At 36.3% G+C, this 23,451-nt stretch overlaps 1 protein-coding gene across 2 annotated transcripts in view; it reads left to right on the top strand.

Moving 5' to 3' along the window:
- Window positions 1–23,451, top strand: part of COL24A1 (collagen type XXIV alpha 1 chain) — a 376,860-nt gene that overhangs the window by 165,509 nt on the left and 187,900 nt on the right. For both annotated transcript variants that reach the window (XM_072648923.1, XM_072648922.1), the window contains exon 21: window positions 19,645–19,698. In XM_072648923.1, coding sequence (XP_072505024.1) covers window positions 19,645–19,698 — 54 coding nt within the window. The remainder of the gene's footprint in view (window positions 1–19,644; window positions 19,699–23,451) is intronic.

Here is a 23,451-nt window from a genome sequence, read left to right as displayed (position 1 = left end):
AATTAGATAAAAGTTTTACATGGTGGTAAATGTATTTTTTTTTAATTTGGTATTTCCTTTATGGAAAAAGTCATGAAATTTGATTGTTTCAACTAATTTATCTGTTTTCTTCACTAAGGATAAAGATCTTTTTAACTTAAAAGGATAGAACCAAAATGGAAAATAGGTTGAAACCCAAAATGAAGAGGAAGATAGTAGAAGAATATCTAGAATGCCCATGATAAGTTCAAGTCATTTTTATGACATTTCTAGGTTAGAAAATTAAGGCACAATTTAATAGGGATAAATGTAAAAATCTTATATTTAGCTTCAAAATGGAATTACCATCACAAATGTAAGATAGAAAAGGTATAGGTCATTTAGAAAAAAATTCCTGAGGTTTTAGCATACTGCAAGCTCAGTAGATTCCAGTATAATTTGGAAATAACATAGTCTAGGCTTATATGGTAACCCTGGAAACAAAGAAAAGTACAAAATTACCTTCAGTTCTGTGCAGTGCCCTTTCATTTCTAGAGTGGCAGTGGGAGATTGGTGGAAAGGGGGTCAGAGGTTACTAAGAATCACACAGTTGTTTTCTTCTTTAATCTATTATAAACTTTAATTTGGGTGTCAATATCATTAATATAAGATCTTTGTCCAATGGCCAATGAATAGACCTACTCATGGAGGAACTGAATTATATCCAACTTGATACTCTTGCTATAAACCAGAAAAATAAAGAAGAAAGCTGCAGGGAAGAATGATTCACATATACTCCTGGGAAAGATTTTTAAAAAAAGGAGCTTTCATAGTTTATCATATATCCAAAGATAACAAGAAACACTATTTCATAGGACTTTGATCAACTCATATTACAGTACTTAGGATAGGTATTTACAAAAATATAACCAAGTCACCAACCTTGGTTGCAGAGAATGCAGCAGAGAGAAATTCTATGAAGCAATCACTAAGATTCTACAAATTAAATCATCATACACTTTGATACTTGATGATGTCAATGTAAAAGTGGATATCTCAGTAAGCATGACACAGGGAATAGAAGAGAAGCCAAAGACTTGTAGACTATACAGAATTGTCCCATCTTTTAACACTTGCTTCAAGAAGAGAACTGATAGGTGCTGAACATGCCAACCCCCAATAGCATCATGACAAATTAAACTGATCATATTTTAACAGACTGAAAAGACATTGTTAATGTGGGATTTATCCCTAAATGAGGGGCATCCAGTCAGACAAGTGATTTGTCAGCACAAAAATCATAATTAGGAAACAGAAAAAAGAATACTCAAAAGAAAAAGATATGGCATAGAATTGAAGCAAACTAACACTGAACTATTTAAACAAATAATCGGTCATTAATAAAGTGAATGACACTGAGGTTAATTGAAATAATTTTATATAGAAGTTGAACCAAAATTAAGTCTACTGCCACAAGAACATCAAAAGAACAGAAAAATCATTTCAGTCAGCAAACACTTGGTTTGTTTGTCAAGTAGGAAGAGATGGGAGCCAAAGTTAGCTGATTTAAAATGTTTGCTTGCATAAAACCCTATGAATCAGAATGATGGGAGATTGTAAGAACTATCTCATGAAGCAAACAGAAGCAGAAGAGGATAAAACCCATTTAAAAAAAATCCTGGCAAGAAATTCAGATAAACAAAGTTATTCTGAGAGCATTCAAGGACATGAAGTAGAAGGAGAAGAGTAAACAGAAGAAAAATGGAAAATACTTGCAAAGAATATAAAATACTTTTTCCCCCATCGAGGACAACGGAGCCACTGTACTTAGACTCTGACATCACAGTCTTTTCATGCTTATAGGGGAGGTAGAACAACACTTTAGAGAGCAAACTTGATATTGCAAGATATATGGACTTATTCTCCAAACCCACATAGACACCTCAGGCCACCAGAGAAAGGCTGCTCTATATTCCCTACAGCGGTTTTAGGGGTATGAGCAAAAAAAGCCTTTCTACGATAAAAGCGTCTGATTTAATAGAGCAAATTGCCGCCTTAAAGACTCTTTTCCAACATGATGTCTCCAATCCATATACCATAATCATTCAATATTCCTTGAAAGAGTTAACGGAAATAAAAATGTTTAAAAAGCAGGAACAAAAATAACCCTGTTTAACAACCTTCTGATCATAAACATCAAATAACGCATAAACCAGGGAATTGTATCATCACCAAAAGTGTTTGCTACTGTGACAGAGAAGATTCAAGTTAAAGTGAAGATCCCCTGTGATTGGGAAGGTCCTCCAAATGACATGCTGTTGGTTGCAACTCTCCTGGAAAAGATCTACAATCATTCAAAAAAGTTTATCCTGACTACACACGCACACGCACACACACACACACACATCAAGTGGATGAAGAATGGCTACTGCCTAGATTATGACAGAGTTGGATGGATAACCTGAAGTTTCTGTCTGGGAGAGACAATGAAAATGGACAAGTTAAAATAAATGCTCGCAGAGAGAGAGAAAGAGATTGGACTGGATTACATTAAGGAAACTGCAAAATTCCTTTGATAATTCCAAATTTCTCCTAGAAACAAAGGAGTAATTTTTAATACCATCATTCTACTGGTATTGCTGTATGAGTTTGAGACATGGAACACAACAGTATCTGAAGAAACAAAAATAAATATTACACAGAAGACAACGGAGCTGTACATGGTAGGTGTTTTTCATGGGCTGCAAGATATAAGAAGTAGGATCTTTAACAAAGAATGTGAGTAAAAGAGATTATCAAGGAAATGTGTAATAGAAAGAGATGATGGGCTGGCCATTTGGTGAGGGTCAAAGATAGCAAAGAGTCACCCCAACTGTTTGCTGATCTCCTCTTGATATCAGAAGAAAAGAAACAAAGCTTCTGGGTGTAGGGTAGACTTCACGTGGCAAACTTTTAAGAGGATAATCTGCATCTTCTAAAGAAACATTCTCTTTGGTTAAAGGAAATTTAAAGTTATAGATTGTGGAGTTAGAATACTTTTAGGATGATGAATAGATGAAGGTCATGACTACTCTTGTGTAGCTGGTGACTGAGATGAAATGAAGGTTGAAGAGATGAGATTATTGTGCTGGGAAGCCAGGGTGTTTAAACCATATGTATATGGAAATCCTCAAGTGTAAGGTCAGGGGTTAAGGTACAAATGAAAGCTGAATCAAGCACTGAACTTCTTGAGAAGGAAGAGAGAATGACCTGAAGTCATTAGGTGACTGCCACAAGGATGTAGATAGAGTTACTTAGTTTGTTGAATTGAATTAATATACAAGAATATTGTCAGAATAATTCAATTTTAAATTGTAAATGATTTTTGCAATATAATAAAAAATTTCTTCTAAGCCAATTGGCTTAGAATTTCTCACCAAAATTATTCCAAATGTGTTTTAAAGATCATATGCAAATAAGTTGCATTGGGATCACAGACAAGTCAGTACTTATAGTAAGGAACTTGATTTTCATCTCTGTTTGGACATGATTTGTCTCAGCTGTGTTTTTTGGAAGGTACACATATGGAATTCAGCTTTTGCTTTGTAAGGAAAAAAAGATACCTGAGTACAATGACCAAATGCAAGCATTTTCCACCATAAATCATGGTTTCAAAAAGTAAACAACAAATGAAAGATGAGATAGGTACCTAGAGAGATGCTTTTATTCTTATATTCATACTAGAAAATAGGATTTTTCTATTCATGATTTTCTCTGAAGGTGAAAGAGCTTCATCCCTTGAAATTTATATGTTGCTTTCTCCTTTAAGTTTGCAGAGAAAACAAATTTACTACTATTACCCTTTTTAATACTTTTTGGCATCAAGTCTTGGATAACTTATCTTCACTTTAAAAAAGATCATATTAAAACTTTTTTATTACTTTCCTTCTGAGACTCAGCACATTACTGACATGTCAAGCATTTCTACAATTGCCAGAGGATAAAATCCTATAACTGCATCCTGGGAATAAATCCCTGAAATCAAATTTTTCCCCTCTAAAAAGCCCCTCTCCTTGGATGAAATACAAATAAATACATGCATTCTTATTGTTCTTGAAAAAAAAAAGTCCATACAGCAACATCTGTCCCCTTTTAGTTCTTAGGGAAGAAAACTTTCAAAAATGCATCGTTGGAAGTTTAATTACCATTTAAGATCGTTTTATGCTATCCAACAGTTGAAATCATCCATATTTTACTAAGTGCTTTATTGTATGCATAGCCCTGTGTTAGGGACTGTGAGGAAAAGTGGAAGATAGCTATAGTCTTTAGCTGTGGTAGAAACCTTAGTAGTCATCCTGTTTGAGATCCTTGGATGGAAAGACTCTCAGAGAAGTCAAATGATTTGTCCTAGGTTACACAAGTAGCAAATTGAAGAGCTAGGATTCCAACTCTATTAGGATCTAAGTTATATTAACTTAAAAACTAATTTTATTTTTCATCTATGTATCCTGGGCACTGAGCATAGTACCTTAGCAATACTAATTGCCTACTAAATGTTTGTTGAATGGACATAGAATATCGCATATGCCCTCAAACATGGTCGATGTCTTTGTTGGTTTTGCTTAATCGGGTGTTTTTTCCCCTTATGTCACTTTAAATCTTTCTTACTTGGGATAGCTGACTATAGAAGGGGAAAGAAATGTAAGTGGTATATAAACAAAAAAAATATTAAAAAATGTTTATTGAATTGAAAAGTATTCTACCCATAGTCCATATTCCCCTTTGGACATTATATATATATTAATTATATCATATCATAGTACATTACATTATATGTGATATATATAATTATATTACATTATATAATATGTTATCTTTATATTACATTAAATTATTTTATACATTTTGTATTATATTTTATATGAATTATAAATTATTTCCTGTATGTGAAATATCCAAGTTTGCAAGCTTTGAATTTTCCTTGACGCTTTGACATTTTTAAACTAAAAATGGCATGGAAGGGGAAAGACTGATTATAGTAGACCCCTAAATTAGTTACCAGAGAGAATAACTAGAGAAAAGGAAGGACAATAGAAACTGAGACACTCAGAAATTCACAGAAGGTAAAACCTAAGAAAGGAACCAGTAGTAAAACTTTTGGCCTGAAATGTCTGTAAGCAAATGTCCAAGGTTTAGGCACCAAAAAATAATCAAAAGTCCTAAGTGAAGGAAGCAAATTTGACCTTATTAGACATCACTGACACATGGTGGGACAAAATAGAAGAAGAGATCTTAGGTCTGGACAAGTATCCTCAATTAAAAAAAAAAAAGAAATACATAATAGGCAAAGTTATGGGTAGGAAAGCATGGTAGGTAAAAAAAAAAAAAAGATAGATAGATTCCCTCACTGATATGAGGAAATTCAGAAACAAGAGAGGAAAAGGATGGCATAAGATGCTTGTACAGCTCAGTGGAGAGAGAATATAAAAAGATGTGGAATTTTGGCAATAGAGCGTAAGAATGGCAAAGAAACATAATGTAGGAATGATGTGAAAATTCCATAGTACAGATATCTTCTGGTGTTCTCTTCCCAAATGAAAGTAGCCCAGCTAATAATTTCTTCACTTGATTAATGAACATTTCATCCTTCAAAAGATAGAGGAACGAGGAACAAGTGGAAATTCTATTCTGGATCTTATTACATTAATGTAAGAATTAGTTGCTTGGATAGAAATGATGGAAACCCTAGAGCAAAAATAATCACTCCCCCTAGAAATTGTGGTAGACAAGAAGGGGAAATCTGGACAGAGTCTGATGCACACACTAGACTTTGGGAAAGAAGAGTTCAAAGAATCCATAAAACATAGACTTGAGTTCCCTTGGACTAAATTGCTTTGAGGGAAAGAAGCCCATGAGGGATGGTAGCTGATCAAGAATGAAATTCTAGAGACACAAAGGGAAACAATTCCAGTGAGGAAGAAAGATGAATGATGTAGATGTATGAAGCCAATTAACTAATATATAAAGAAAATGGAAGTGAGGTCAAGCAATGAAAGACGAATATAGAAGTTTGGCACAGTCGTGCAGAGAGCATCAGGAATATACTAGGAAATAAAGAATAACAATAAATGGATATTTTTCTATGTTAGAAGAAAAAAAAGGAAGATTAAAGAATGGAGAGCCTGGGTTGGATGGAATACTAATAATGACCAGAGAGAAGAGAGAACTCCTCCGTTTGATTTTTGCATCTTTCCCTTGCAAGGGAGAATGATCTTTGCACTAATAGGGACATAAAATGATCCATAATGAGTCAATATCCAAGATAAGTAAGGGGACAGTAAAAGAGCACCTAATGGCCTTTGAAGTCATGTCATCTGATCCAGATGAACTATATCCTTAGATGTGGAAAGAATTGACAGAGTTGAAAGGTTACAAGGATGGGAAGAGGGCTGCAAGACCGAAGAAGGACAAATATCATCCCAACTTTCAAACAACAGGGGAGAATAAACCATAGACAAGTAAGCTTGCCCAAGTTCCCTGAGAATGTACTAGAATGGATAATTAGAGAAGCGGCTGGCCAACATCTAGACAGGGAAGTGGTGATTATAAGGAGTCCCATGACTATCAAGAACAGGAACATTTTTGGTGAGATTATTGAACTAGGGATGAAAGGAAACGGATATAGTTTGCTTCAATTTTAGCAAAGCTTTTGATAAAGCATCTCATTCTTTTGAAGAAAATTATAAATAATACAAGAGGATAATCAGATACATTCATACTTGATGGGATGACCAGATTCAAAGAGTAACTGTAAATGATTCAATGTTAACATGATGTCTCCAGTGGATCACCCCCAGGAATCTGTTTTTGGCACTGTTTAACAATTTTGTCCATCATATGAATAAAGGGATGAATAACACACTCATCAGATTTGCAGATGACACAAAGATGATGGTGTGTCATTTAACACATTGGAGGACCATCAAGATCAAAAAGGATCCCACTGGAGAGGCAAGAAGTAGCATTCAGAGGTTGTAATTCTTTAACAGGTATATGTAGTATATGCATAGGTAATGCAGGAGACAGGGCACTGGGCTTAGAATTAGGAAGACTCATCTTCATGAGTTCAAAGCTGGCCTCAACCACTTATTAGCAGGTGATCCTAGGTAAGTCACTTAACCTTGTTTGCTTAATTTCCTCATCTGTAAAAGGAGCTGGAGTAGGAACTAGTAAACTGTTCCAGCATCTTTGCCAAGAGAATCCCAAAATGGGGTCACAAAGAGTAAAGTACAATTGAAATGACTCAACAACTCAACAAGACAAAAAAATTGTCTTAGTTTCAATTATACTGTAAGATTTTTTAAAGATTTTTATATAAATTACTAATTCATTTTGAATCCAAATTCTAAATGGAGATGTTATGCAATCAAGGCATTTTCTTCTTTCAGTCTCACAACTGAATCATCACCTGCCAATTTGAAACAACATTTAATTCGGCTGTACTTTAGCATTTACAATACGTTTTCTAATATGTTAGCTCATGAGACTTACAACAGGGCTATAAGGTAAGCAGGATAGGAATTACAGATGAGGAAAAGGAGGTTCACAAAATGACTTACCCAGGGACACACAATTAGCAAGTAGAAAAGGCAGGACCAGATAGAGGTAACGCTGCAAAATGGAGAGAGCCCAGAACTGGGAGTCAGACAGACAAGGATTGGAGTCATTCATTAGACCCAAAACTGCACTGATCCTGGATAACATACTTCACCTTGAGGATGCTCATTTTCATCATATGCAGTATGAGAATGTTGATAGCAACATTGTATTGTTGTTATATCATTCAGATGAATCATAGTTTGTCAAGTGCTTTACAACCTCAAAGTCCTAGGTCCTGATTAGTACAAATTTATGTGCTGTTTTTCAGTCATTTTTCCGTTGTGTCTGACTCTTTACGACCCCATTTGGGGTTTTCTTGGCAAAGATACTGGAGTGGTTTGCCATTTCCTTCTCCAGATCATTTTACAGATGAGGAAACTGAGGCAAACAGGGTTAAGTGACTTGCCCAGGATCACACAGCTAGCAAGTGTCTGAAGTCAAATTTGAACTCAGGAAGATGAGCCTTCCTAAGTCTGAGCCCAGGGCTCTGTGTACTCTGGTACCATCTAGGCACAAATGTATTACTTCTTGTCGGTGCAAAATTATTTGTATTAGCACTGCATATTTCCATGGGGTTGAAAAAATGACCACATTTTATATAATTTTGACTTCAACTAGTACAAATTTGAACTAATGCAAACTGTGTGCAAGTATTTCCAGGGATTCTTTGTTTGTACCAATTGTGACAGTTTCAAATATGAATTGCTTCTAGCTTTCTGACTCCCAATTTAGTAATCTTTTTATAGTTTCTCTGGTACAGTATTTTAAAAAGGAGAAGAGAGATGAGAATGAATCAATTCTTTGCCTTCTTCTAGGGTCAGGACTACCACAAAATTCTCCCATCAAGCAAAGCCCTGAAGTAGCTGACCTGACAATTGAAATGATGGCTTAATATTTTTCGTAAACATACTATGAAAAAAACGTGGTTTCGGCTTGGTGAACTTTATATCTGTTTTTAATTTGGGTGACTCAGCAGAGATTCCATTACCAGCAGTTTTTGTAAGTTGTGCATTTGGGGAGCCTAATGCAGTCAGATTTTCAAATCAACATTTGAGTACCAAAGTTTTAGCAGATTCTTTCATAGGTCCCCAGAAACATGAAGGAAAGCCAAGAAGACACAACCAAGTTTGCCCCTTTTCGTTCTCTCAGTAGCCAGAAGTCTGACCCTTGAAATGCTGTAAAGTGGATCAATAACATCACATCTCCTAAGAGAAGAGGCATTTGGCCAGAGGAGCACTTCAGTTTTCTTTTAATACTTTTCTGATAAGTATGGCAGTAATTCAGCCTTCTAGTGAAATATCTAGTCATTCCACTTAAAAATGATGAATGGAAATACTTCCATTTGCATTTTGGTAGATAGCATCTATTTATTCTTTTAGCTCTGAGAGAACTTGAAGGCCCTTGGAGAGAAGTTTTCATTTGTTCTCTGAGTGAGCGTACACCTAAAAGAGTAAAACTCAGTTTTGGATAGCTTGTTTTGTTGTTATTGTTGTGTTCATCCTTTGTTTTCAAAGAAAACCATGACATCAGAGAAATTATTACATGATTTGCACTTGACTTTGTTTTGAGGGAGGGAGGGCTGTGCAGGTCACCAGCCTCACTTCTCCAGAGCCATCTGGGAGATGCTTTATATAATAAGTGAACCTCACAATAACTCTGAGGTAGTTACTACAGGCATTATTCTCATTTTACAGAGAAATAAACAGAGACTCAGAGGATAGGTGACTTATTTGTGGTCAGACAGCTAGTAAGTGTCAGAAGTAGGATTAGAACCCTTGTCTACCTAGGTCCAAGTCACATTTAGCTCTCTATAAAGAGAAACAACCCACTCGTACTTATATTAGTAGTATATTATCTAAATCTTTTTCTCATCTCTATAAAGAGCTTATATACCTATGTAATTTTTGTTTTAAAAAAGTTACATTTTGATAGGGGAGAGTGGCTTGATATAATGCCCTAAGAACATTAAAAACTAAAAATTTCTTTACAAGGGAGAATCTTTTGGATTAAGTGATTGAGGACTGGATCTTGGAAAAGAGTATTGGTGGGATTCTTTTTTTTGGAGGAGACGGAAGTGATCATAGGGGCAAAAAGCACCCACTTCTCCCCAACCTGATTAAAAATCTTCTAGATGCACAGATATAGATTAGGTCTAAATACAGAGTACATTACCTACCCATCACCCACTTGCTAAATATCTCAACTTGTAAGAACCACATGGATTTCAACTAGATTATACCCAAATGGAATTCATTAAACCCCAAACCTGTCCCTTTTCCAAATTTCCTATTTCTAAGGAGGATACCATCCTTCAAATTCCTCTAGGTGCACAATGATGAGTCACCCTATATTCTTCCTCCAAACTACCCCCACCAAATATGTAATCATATGCCAAGTCCTATCTATTCTACCTCTACAACATTTATTGTATTGGTCCCCTTTTTTTCTCACAGGGCTACCACACTAGTTCAAGTCCTTTTCGTCTCTGGGGTCCTTTTCGTCTCTGGTGGAGTCATTGTATGGAGAAGTGAACTCACAATAATAGCTTGTAAATAAATATCTGTCTTAGAGGTGTTCAACCTGTTTCATCAAAATAGGGCCTTCCAAAAGTTATAGGACAGTTTTAAGCTATGAAAGTTTAAACTACCCTAAGGCTCTTGGAAGATGGTATATTTTGGGATTCAGTTTCTTAAGCTTTCTAGTAACGTTGATGAGTGTGGGTATTATAATTCCTATTTTGCTTAAAATGAAATATGGCATACTATGAAATATTCTTTCTCTTACTGTCCTTCAAATTGGGGGAAATTCATTGTCATTCTGGGCTTTTGCCCAGATACTGTTTGTTTTCTTCCTTTCTGATTTAAATGCAGAAGAAAATAATGTATGGCTTTGTCCCAGAGTCTTAGCTAGCATAGACTATGTAGAACAACAAAAAATCCATTCCATTTCAAATTCTAACGTCAGAAAGATTTCCTTGACACAAACCTATATTTGCTGCATTATAACTCATATCTATCATTTTTTGCTCTGCCCTATGGAGCCAAATGGAGCAAGTCTAATCCAATGAGTATGATCATCCTTCAAGTACTTGAAAACAGTTCCCCTTGAGTTTCTTCTTCTCCTAAGCTAAACATGCCCAATTTCCTCAACCAATTTTCATAAGACACAGACATGACTTTGTCATTCTTCTTGCCCTACTCTGAACATTCTGTAGATTTTCCATTTCACTCTTCAACTGTGTCATGCAGAACTGAACACAACTTTAGATGAGGCTTCATGAGGTCAGAGTACAGTGGGATTGTCATTGGCCTATTCCTGGAAGCTAAGTCTCTCAATGCAGGTCAAAATCTATTAGCTTTTTTGAGTGACATCACACCACTGACTCACGGAGCTAACAGACCACTAAAACCCACAGACATATTTTGCTCCTTTTGTCTAACCAACCCTTCCTTTTATTGTAGTTGTAAAATTGATTTTTTGGACCCAAGTCAAAGACTTCACATTTTTTGATTCTCTTTATATTCATCCCGCTCCACAGCCCTCACTCTCTCAAAACAAAGTCAAGTGCAAGTCATGTCATCGTTTCTCTGATGACATTGTCTTCTTCAGCAAAGAAGGATGAACACAATTGCTAAGAGATATAGTAATACTTTTTCAACTTGGTAATTGTGTGTCCCTGGGCAAGCCATTCTGTGAGCCTTAGTTTCCTCATCTATAAACTGGAAAAAATAATCCATATCATGAATAGCTCTGTCTCAGGAGCTAATGTACAGAAAAACATTTTATAAACACTAAAGCATAGCATAATTAATTATTAATTATTATTTTAAATTGGTAGTAATAATTCAGTGGTTAGATCTGAGGGTACATTGAAAGAAGAAAATGCCTTGATTGCATAACCTTTTCCATTAAGAATTTGGACTCAAAATAAATTAGCAATTAATTTTTAAAACTCTTTAAAAATCTTGCAGTATAATTCATGCTAAGGAAGTTTTTTTTAAAAAAATTACAAGCTCTGAATTCCATTTTCTTCCTTTTATAAAGTCACATGAAATTTCATCATTGGGGTGAGGGGGATGGAATGTACACACAAGGATTTGTAAGTCACCCATTAAAATCAATCATTCCATCCTAAATGTTGATTTTAATGTATCAAGATTTACTCCATCCAAAAGGCCATTAAAATCCAATTCCAATGCATCAACCTCATGGTAGTCAGGTGACACTGGATTCTTTAAAGCTATGCCAGTGAAATATAATCAATAGAAACTCCTGCCAAGTTGGAAAGACGTTGGATATGGGCTTGGAAACCAGCAATTGTATGTTCTGTGTACCAGCCTATGTAAATTTTATAATGCATAACATGAGAATACTGGCAGCTGCGTGAGGGCTTTATTCAACCTTACTTGCTCAAGAAAGACTGTCCTGAAGGGTTGTAATCTGTGTTAGGGAAGGAAGTAGTGAAGCTGATAAAGTTACATTCTTGGACTATTGAAATTCCTATCAAAGCAGATAACTCTGCTTGGCAACAATCCAGATATACATTTTTAAAAATATCAAAACTTTGTTCTTTGGTCAAATTTCTGAACTGTCCTACAATAGTATAGAGATGGAGACTTCCCCCCTCCCCCATCTTTTAATATTACTGATATGCTTCTGAGCTCTCTAATGAAATTTCAGCTTTCACAAAGATGACAAGTGATCCAATGTCAAAATTTTTCTGTTCAGAAAAGAGACAAAGATGAAGTTTTTAAAATAATTTATTTTAAGATTTCTTGGGGAAAATAATTCATGATACTTCAATGAGAGTTATCCCTAAAGGAAGGATAAGAGACTTCTTACCAAATGATCTGAAAAATATGCACAGCCTTTTATATTTTAGAATCCTTATAATTTTCCTGAGGTCATATGGTTCTAATAAAGATTTTTTTTTCTGATTTTGAAATTTTAAAAATTTCAAGAAGTTCCATATGAAGGTGCTATAAATACTCAAACATACATATACATTTACAAACATAAACTGATTCTTTCAAAATTCTAGTAAATCAGTTCTTGAACTATAGGATCCTGGGACATTAGGTTTACTATTTCAGCACAAAAGTTCCCATAAAAAAGTCATTTATTTTTCTTTTATGAGGAAACAGCCTTTTTCCTCATTAAGGCCAAACCCTCTGTATGCACCCTTGTTCTCATCCTCTCCTGTCTTCTCTAGCAGATTATCGCTCACCATCATCCCTTTTCCCTTATCTGCTCTACTTTGCTGATTCCTCATGTTCCCTACAAACATGCCATTCCAGCATCTTAAACAAACAAACAAACAAACAAGACTTCACTAGATTGCAACATCCCATCTGGGACTACTTCCCAACTCTGAAGTTGGGTCCCCATTGAAAGGACCCTTTTCCCCTCAGGGTCTGAAAGTAACCCTATGGGGCTAGGCTTCCCAACAATTGGCCAGTCAGAGTTGATTGCCTTTTAGAAAAGGTCATTGCCAAGTAAGTACTGTAAGAATAGCAGTTACAAAAACATTTCCCCAAATTTTGAGCACACACAGTCTCTGGAAGAATGGACTTAAAGTGAAAATACAAAGACAGCATTCCACATGTGAATAGAATGTGTGTGGTCATGGGATAACTGTGCTCTTGGTTAGAGGAAGTTCTTCCCCTCTCTGTAGAGTCCTCATAAAGTTCCCCTTAAGAGCCATTCTTCTGGGCTTCAGGGCTGGTTCTTTGGTAGAATATAGTCAGCAAGGTGCAAGATGTCACACTTCTCGAAGCTACTTCTCTATTCCTCTGCATCCATATTGACCCAAGTTTGCCCTCAGGATCTCAGTCTCTGTCTCTGTCTGTCTATATATCTCTGTCTCTCTCTCTGTCTCTGTCTCTCACTCCCCCTCTCCCCCCAGACATAGCCTTTGCTTTTTCAGTTTTCTCTGTTCCTAGATGAACTAGCTTCTTCTCTCCAATGACATGGTCAATGGGGGAGAACAATGAGAGATAAAACTCTCTCCTCCCCATGCCCAAGAGCAATTCCTTCTCAACTTAGAGTCCTTCATCACTGAGATGAATCATCTTTTGACTGATCAGCTTAAAATATCTAATCTGTTTAAAGCTCCAAAGGATTACAGTTAGTTCATTTAGCTAGAGAAGTGAACAGACCGTTCCTTCCTGGACCCAATTATAGAACAATCTTCAGCTGATAAAGGAATGACAAGGTATAGATCATTTTGTTTGCATGTTTTCAAATATCTAACATGGTCTGTTGATTTGATTGAAGTGATAGTATGGATATTTCTCCTTTCTTTACAAGTTGCTACTGTTGTCCTGTATCTCTCCTCTTTTTCAGAGAAAGCTTTGAAAAAGTCCCTGTACTCAGTGCCCTATTTTGTCTCTCCTCAGTCTCATCTTAACCCTCTGCAGTATGACTTTTGATTCCATCAACCCGTTGTAACTGTTCTTTCTAAAGGAAAAGGGATACCTCTTCATTTGAAATAGGAGTGAAGGAGAAGATAATGAAGGAAGATGTCTGAGTGATGTTAGAACAGGAAAGAAGAAGAAAGAGCTCTTCATGAATGACCTCAGTTTGGGGAGTGAGGATGGGAGGACTGGGAAGGGAGTGGTATGGGAGTCTTGAGGAGGGACAGAAAAATTTGGAATATTCACTACAGTGACTGAGTTTCTTTATCTCACCGAGGCTGGAAGTACAACCATTCACAGACCAAATTCCACTACTTATTGGCATGGGAATTTCAAGCAACTCCATTTCCAGCCTGGTCTCGTTTGCCCCTCCTTAGACAGCCAGGACTTCTCGGAGGCCTTACGATATTGGTATCAGTCTTAGTTTATCCACATATTTGGCTTATTCTACTGCAGCTCAGAACTCTTGAGCTAAAGTTATCTACCAGACAACCTCCTCAGGTAGCAGGATGACATTTTAAACAGAGACATCCATGAACGGACTGTGTACAAACCTTGTATATGCAATGCAATTGATTGCAAAATTTGTTCTGATAGAGATCCTCAGTCCTTATCTTTCAAATGCTTCCTTGGTATTTATAGCTCTCTTCCTAGCACTTCATCAACATCTTTAGTCCTTTATATTATCTCTCAGCTTGAGGGCTATTCCCTACTTCCTCCATTTTATCTCATTTGCCTTATCTTAAAAATTTGTTTTGCTTTTTTTTTTAATTTGCTTTTCTTCACCAACATCCTTCTCCTCTTTGCTTCTTTTTCAATCCTCTTCCTCCTTCATATTTATCCTTTCTCTTCCTTCAGCTCAAGTGACTTTCCTCCAACTGTTTCAATTTCTCATCAATTTTTGTTCTCCTTATTCAATCTTTAATCTTCATAATCCAAAATACTCCAAAGTATTTGTACAATTTCACTCACCTTTTAAATTCTTCTCAAAGTTGTCTCCTTTTCCATTCCATTCTGCAACATGATCTTCACTTTCAGTAACCATTGGAAAGAGTTGGGGATGGGAAGAGCCTTGGTAGTAGGATTGGTACACAGCATGTGCTTTTACTTCTACCTGAAAGGTAAATCCAATAGGAAGTTTCTCAACTTTCTGAATTTTTAAATTTCTGCATCAATCACTTATTGAAGTTTACCAACTATTAGCATTTTGGTGATATTGTTACCTTTCAATAGCTTCCTTCCCAAATGGAAGAGAAGAATTTTCACTGGTCATTGATTCCAGCTACTGAATTTGGAGGCAAAATTCTGTATCCAGTTACTGACCCTCAACTTCCAAATTCCCTTTCCATCCTCTGAAAGTTTCTTATTGTCAGATGCCAGATTTGTATTTTCATTTCAAAATTTTGAAAGTCATCTGTAAAATACCTAATTGAACTGAACACTTGGAATTTAAAAACTTCAACTGGAAGTAATTCTCATTTTTATTTTATTCTTTTAAAACAAAATTTATAAAATTTTAGTTTGGGGGCCTTTTAAAGAGAATACAAACCAGACACTCAGAGGTTTCTTCTTTTAAAGCTTCAAAGGCTTCATCTGGCATTATTTAGGTTTGCTACCCTCAGCAGTGCATCTCTTTAAGGAGCAGTTTTGAAATGTTCCTTGTGGTCTGGATTAGCTAATTCTTTCAAAAGTTCTTGTCTCTTACTAAGTCCTGGGACATAAAGGAACCTTCTGCAGCTCATCTCCCGAGTCATCATTTGAAGAGTGTGGAAGTAGTCACAGTTAAATCATGCATTCCCTTGCTTCAACACATTCTATATCTATTCTCCTAATACACATTTATTTTTTGTCTGTCTCTGATTCTCTCTGTTTGTCTATTCAGTTTCTATCATCTCTGTCCATATCCTTTTCCCTGTATCTATTTGTCCCTTTTTTCTCCCACTTTCTATCTCTGTCCCTTTGTTTCTGTCCCTCTCTGTGTCTCTGTCTTTGTCTCTGTTTCTCTGTGTCTTTCTCTCTCTAACCCTCTGTCTCTGTCTGCCTCCTTCCCTCCTTCTCTCTCTCTCTCTCTCTCTCTCTCTCTCTCTCTCTCTCTCTCTCTCTCTCTCTCTCTCTCTCTCTCTCTCCTGATTTTCATTCTAAGGAAGAACAGGATTCTTTAGAGTAGGATTGAACACCCAATTGCTAGTAATTTCATTTTAATACATCAATGAAATGTCATAGTGGTTTAGGTTGATCATTCTTGGAAGGGGAATGAAATCAGAGGTTTAATTTTACTTTTAGTTTCCAGGAAAGAGACTGACATTGTGCTCTTAAGATAAGAGGATTTTTTTCCATTGTTATAACTCATCTAGAGAAAGTTCTAAATCTATATGTTTAAAACTCATGGAATCATAAAATTTCAGAGTTGTTAAGAACATTGTAATCAAGGACCTTGTAAGAACAAGGTAAGAGATGATCTAGTACAACCTATGAGTCAATTACTCTCCCTGTAATATCCCAGACTAATGACTAAGGGCACTTTATTCTTTTCTCAACCCATTTGTTCTTTCCCCTAGCTCTGTTCTGACATCCAAAAACAGACTTGAGGATGACCCCAACTATGGCCCCCAGCACTTCCCCAATGCCCTCAAGATCTCTGTCGATGACTCTTAGGTTCTAGCCTGATGCCCATCACTTACCATCTTCTCTCAGGGACTTGTCTCTTCTCCTTCCCATTCACAGTATTTAATGAGCATTGTTTCACATGGCTATAATTTATCCAATATTTTCTAGAAGATTTCCAGTGATATTGCTTCTTTTTTGTTTTATTAATTTTTTTGTTTTTACATTCCTTTCATTTCCAAATATGTAACTCCCCCTTCCTCCCCAGTAAGCCATCTCTTATGACAAAGGATGAAAAACAATTTAGAAAGACTAACCAACTTATCAACTGATTATGCAAGTGTATATTCAATGTCACATGCCCTTAGGCCCCACAGCCACAAAAAAAGAGACAGAGATACCTCTCCCCATTTCTTCTTTGGGGCCAATCTTGACTACTGTAATTACACAGCAGAACCCATCCCCCTTTTGAAGGATTCCACTTTGCCTCTGGATGGTTCCAATGTGGGGAAAGCTTTTTTTACGGAGTTGAATTCTGCCTTTATACAATCTCTGCTTTGTTCCTAATTTTAAAAAAAAGTCCTCCAATCCTTCATCTACATGACAACCTTTCAGGTATTTGAGAATCATTATTATGTCTCCCCTAGGTCTTTTCTTTTTCAAAATAAACAGCCTCAGCTTCTTTAGCCAGTTTTTGTGTGGTCTCCAGTTCTAGCGCTATCCTGAATTCTGTTTCTAAGCTCGTCAGTGTATAGTAGTTAGTACAAAATATATCACTTAGAATTGGACACAGTACTTTAGATGTGGTCCAATGCAGGCAGAATACAGAGGGACCAGAGTTTATCTTTCATGGTGGATTCTATAACTAAATTATCATTGTGATAACTCACATTTCCATAGTACTTCAGACTTCGTAAAGTGATTTCCTAACAACAACCTTGTGAAGCAGATAACCTAAGTAATATTCTTCCTATTATACCAAGAAGGAAACAGGTCTATGAGAAGAAAGGAAGGAAAAAAGCATTTGGGTGCTTTCCAGGTGCCAGGCACTGTGCTAAGTACTTTTACAAATATTATCTCATTTAATCTTCACAGCAACCTGGGAGGTAGGTGCTATGATTATACCCATTTTACAGTTGAAGAAACTGAGGCACAGAGAGGTTAAATGAGAAGGGTCACACAGTTGATAAGTTATGGAGTTAAGATTCAAACCCAAGTCCTTTTTGATACCATGACCAGAGGGTTCTTCAACCAACATCAACCTAAGTTAACATTAGCTTTGGGGGGTTGTAATATCATGGAGTTGATTTAAATGCACTTGCAATCTATTAAAACTCTAGCTCATTTTTTTAAATATGAAATGTTGTCTGACCATGTCCTTCCTCCAAATTCTACAGCTGACTTTTTAATCCAAGGATGAGATTTCATTAAATTTTCTTAAATGTTATCTTACTAGATTCAACCCATTTTTCTAGACTATCAAGATACTTGTGGACTCCAGTCTACCATCTAATTTGATAACTAGCATTCTCAGACTGACTTATTTATCATCTCTACACATATGATTCTTAAATCTGTTTGTCTAGCCCTTACCTCTCTGGTAACTCTCAGTATCCTACTTAGTCTTAGTGTTTTCTCTCTAAGACTACCCCTAATTTATCCTGCATATATCTTGTTTACAAACATAGCGGTTTGCATGCTATCACCCCATTAGATTGTAAACTCCTTGAGAGCAGAGACTACTTTTTGCCTATCTTGGTATGTATCCCTCATGCTTAACACTGTGCTGGGCACATATGGTTGTTAAGCAGTTTCAGTCAGGTCTGACTCTCCATGACTTCATTTTGGGAGTTTTCTTAGCAAAGGTGCTGGAGTGGTTTGTCATTTCCTTCTCCCGCTTATTTTACAGATGAGGAAATTGAGGCAAACAGGATAAAGTGACTTGCCCAGGGTCATGTAGCTAGTAAGTGTCTGAGGTCAAATTTGAATTCAGGTCCTCCTGACTCCAGGGCTGGCACTCTATCCACTCAGCCACCCAACTGCCTGTGCTTGGTATATAGTAGGTTTTTAATAAGTGCTAACTGACATAACTTGATTAATTGATCCAAATCACTGCTTCCATCATCAACCCATTCTGATGGTGTATATCACAAGATTTAGCACAATTTATATCTTGTTATTCAGTTGTTTCAGTCATGTCCAACTCTTCATGACCCTGTTTAAGGCTTTTTTGGCAAAGATACTGGAGTGGTTTACCATTTCTCTTCCAACTTATTTTACAAATGAGAAAACTGAGGCAAATAGGGTTTAATGAGTTGCCCAGGGTCACACAACACCACGCCTCATCTCACCAAACATAACACAACCAAACACGTATCTTACATCACACATAGACTAACATAACTATATCCCTTTGACAATTCAAGGATATTGTCAGCTTATTCTCCTTATTGCTGTAATTCACAACCTCGTCATTGTAGGTTTTCAAGAGTAACAGTAGCTTCATCCAGTGTTCAGATTGAAACTGTTGTTGTTGTTGTTGTTACAAATGTAGCCAGGTTGATACTGTAGCCATAGACACACAGGTCATCCCTGGATCCATGTTTGTAGTCCTTCCAACTAGAAAGAACCTGTCGGGACTTATCATCCACTCAGCGTCATCTTTGAGAACCCAGAGTTACTTACACAGCATTGGAGCAAGACTTTGTTGGAGTGAAACAGAATGTGATATTTGAAAAGGAAAAAAAAAGCCTTCGTGTCATTGATTAAACTTGAACGTGGTTCCCAAACTTGATGGCTTCTTCGACAGTAATTGCTGCAAGGTCACTGTGGTCTCCTCTATGTCAATATATCAATGCAAATAGCAAATCCATAAAAATGAAGGCCCCAAATATCATTTGTTCAGGAGGCAGACTTTTTAATGGTCTTGGCCTTTGAAAGGTTTAAAGGGAATTTTGAGGAGCATATCAGACTTAAGCTTTTTCAGAGAAAGATAGTTCTGCATGTAAATTTTTACATTTTTCCTTAGGGTTTTCCTGGAGATATTGGCATTCCTGGGCAGAATGGCCCCGAAGGACCAAAGGTAAAACAAAAATATCTATTATTGGGAATTTTTATTATGTTGTAACTTGGATGTGATAAAAATTGATGTTCATAGTCCTCTGTTCTCCAAAAAATGACAAGAACATAATAGAGATGGGAGAATTTTCCTTTACAACCTATAAAATAAATAGTGTCTGGGAACCATTTTAAGAGTTCTACGTTGCTCATCTTGCTTCAAGATGTGTAAGGGGCAATTTAGAAGTCTGGTTATCTCATGACTACCTTTTATTCAAAACATGTTAAATCAGTAGGGTCCAGGTAAGTGGAAATGATTGTTCACAGCTTGATCTTTAGGTTTCCAAATTTGCAAAGTCAGGAAGCCATTCTGATGGAATCTCCTGGGGCAAGTGGAAGTAAATTATGAAGATATTCCAGTCAAGAGTAACTGGTCTGGTTGCTGAAACCTTGCAACAATAAAAAATAAAACCATGTTCTCACTGACCCAGACGTGCTCCATAACTAAGAAATGAACACTGGTCACTATCTAAAATAATTCAACCTAAGCATTCTTCATTTACCATATTTTCAGTTGCTAGTTAGCAAAAATAATTAGATCTAAGCATTCCTCCCTTTCTGTATTGTTGGTTACCTAAGAGAAACTGACAAATAGGGAATCCATTGTGTCTTCTATCTCATTTGCTTCCATCTAGGCTTCCAAATGTGTATTCAGAGAATATCCAAAAAGTTTAATGTTTACTAAAAATGGAAGATAATTAGAAAAGAGCCACCAAAATTTTCTTTTAAAAAGTTCAATCACATTTTCATTGGAAGCTTGTCAAAATCTGATGAAGTTAATTTATGGAATATGAACTCACTACCCAACACCATTAATGTGGATAATCACAATAATCATAGCCACCATTTATATATTGTTTACTCTATGCCAGGCACTGTGCTAAGTGCTTTACAGTCATTATCTAAACTAAATCTGCTAGCTAATTCTGTGTACTATGAAGCTATTGTCTGCATATATGATTTCATTTATGAGTTTTTCCTGAAAATTCATATGAAAAATTCTTTTAGCAATCTTTTAAAAATATTAATATTTTAAATATATATCAAAATAGAGCTTTAATACTCAAACATTTAGAATCATAGAAGCTTGGAGCTTTCAGAGACCTTAGGCATCACTGTGTCTGACACCCCCCCCCTCATTTTACAGATAAGGAAACTGAGGCCAGAGAGATGAAGGGACTTATCCAAGGTCACATGGCTAGTAAATGGCAGAGCCAGGACTAGAACCCAGGTATGCTGAACCCCAGTCTGGTGTCTTTCCTGACACCACACATCTTTTAATTCCCATTGCCTCATGTAATGTTTTAATATCTTACTTTTATGTCATTTGCAAAGCACATTCACATACCTGATCCTATTTGATATTTACAACCTTAAAACATATGTAGGATAGATATTATCATCTCCATTTTAAAACTTAGGCTAACAGAGGTTAGGTGAATTGCCTAAAGACTCACAGTTAGTGAAAATAAGAAGCAGAAATTCAATACAAGTCTACTGATTCTACAACTTACATGACATCTTGCAGCCTCCCTGTGTAGTGGTTCCTGAGATTAAAAGGAAAATTAACTATGAAGTTTTTCATAAGACTGTAATCTCCTTGAGAGAAGGGATTGTGCAATTTTTTTATCTTTGTTATTTTGGAGCCTAGCAGTCTGTTACATGTTAGTATTTTAATTCCACTGAAATAAACCAATATTTAAAGAAGTCTGTAGTCACTATCTAAGACTCCAAGATTCATTTCATAAATGAATTACATAGTTTTCCAAAACTGTACATTTTTTCTTTGGAACATTAACTTCATGAAATACTGCATTAGATAATGTGGTCTAAACTAGAACTGGTGACTTACGTTTGGTATGGAGAGTTCCCAAGTCCCTGAAATTTCTTTATGCAACTTATTATGCTAAACAGGGCTTCACTGCTTGAGTCTAGAAATGTTCAGCATCAGAACTTACAATCTCCAATTAACCAATGATTTGAGGAATTCTCTCTCTAGTTTCTGATTTTAACTATTTATCCACTTCTACCTGCCTCTCTCTAAGCCTGCCTGCCTTTTTTATCAGAAGTGGAACTTCCATTAATTATCAAGAAAGCTATCCATCACAAGAGCAAACAATGGTATAAATGGATAGAAACTTCAAAAAATGGTTTGGGGCAGACTGTATTCAATTAAAAATAAGTATTGCTTTCCTAAGGAATTCAATATGGTTTAGAGAGATCTACCTCCCTGCCTCTCCCAGCTCCAAGCTTGGGACCTCACAGAAGGAATAATGAGAAAAGTTTGAGTCATTTGTATTAGATGTTCAAGTTGTTAACAAGACTATGTGCCCTATCTCCACTTACATATGAAAAGTTTTACATGTAATTGGAGAAAATAACATATTATTTCAAGAAATAGATTAAAATAGGGCACTCAACCTTAACAGATTCGTAGTAGCCATCAATTACAAATATGATTGCAATGATCAGGTCATATGTGCTTCTAGTATTCAGTTTGTATCTACTTTTTTTTTTTCTTTTGCTCATTAAAGGGGCCATTCCCTGATTACTTCTTAAAGAGACCTATTCACTGAATGGGCATTACCTCTCTCCAAGTGAGTACCTAACTAGGCCAAGGTCTCCCATTGCATCCTGTGCCTTCTCCAGTCATTCTGATGAATGAATCTGCTCACTGGATGCAGATGGCTCAGGAGGAGAAAGTGAGGCTGGTGACCTTACTCAGCCCTCCCTCACTCAAAACAAAGTCAAGTGCAAGTCATGTCATCATTTCTTTGATGTCATGGTCTTCTTCGACAACAAAGGATGAACACAGATAGAGATAGCACTTCTTTTTCTATAGAATTTGGGTTGGGTTTGGGAGTGGGGTTTTTTTTTTTGGTTTTTTTTTTTTTTTTTTGGCTTTTTGGCCTAGAACTCTGATTTTGTTGTTGAGGAGAGAACTCCAAGTGAGAAAGTTTCCTCTACCTGCAGATCTACAGTTACTTTTCTTAAAATTCATTTTAAACTTAAATACAAAAAGGCAAAAAAAAGAGAACATTTCCTTGTACACAGCACAACATAAAAAGAAGATTCAATTTAAAACTGTGAATTACCATATAACACTGTTTCATTAAAAAAAAAAAATCAAAGCTACCCTTCCTTCTAAGTTGTCTTTTGCTCTCTTCTGTGAACACTTTTTTCTCCCTCCCTCCCCAACCTACCACAGAAAAGGCCTTGGATCCAGTGATGCCACTGCTGGGTCTGTTCCCTAAGGTGATTAAGGGAAAAGGAAAATAATTTATATATTTTAAAATATTTATAGTAGCTCTCTTTGGGATGACAAAGAACTGGAATTTGAGGAGATACTTGTCAACTGGGAAGTGACTAAATAAGTTGTGGCATATTATTGTGATGGAGTACTATTGTGTTCATCCTTCAATGGCAAAGAAGACCATGCCATCAGAGAAATGATGACATGACTTGCACTTGACTTCGTTTTGAGTGAGGAAGGGCTGTGCAGGTCACTAGCCTCACTTCTCCTCTAGAGCCATCTGAATCCAGTGACCAGATATTCCTCAGGATGACTGGAGATGACCCAGAATGCACTGCTCCCCTTAGGCCAAGTTATTTGCAGGTACTCACTTAGGGTGAGGCAATGCCCATTCATTGAATAGGCCTGTTTAAGAAGTAGCCAGGGCATGGCCCCTTTAATGAGGTCAAGAAAAAGAAAGACATC

Source organism: Notamacropus eugenii, chromosome 2, assembly GCF_028372415.1.
Source record: "Notamacropus eugenii isolate mMacEug1 chromosome 2, mMacEug1.pri_v2, whole genome shotgun sequence".
NCBI lineage: Eukaryota > Metazoa > Chordata > Mammalia > Diprotodontia > Macropodidae > Notamacropus > Notamacropus eugenii.
Note: the sequence above shows the minus strand (reverse complement) of the source record. Positions and strands in the feature narration are given on the sequence as shown.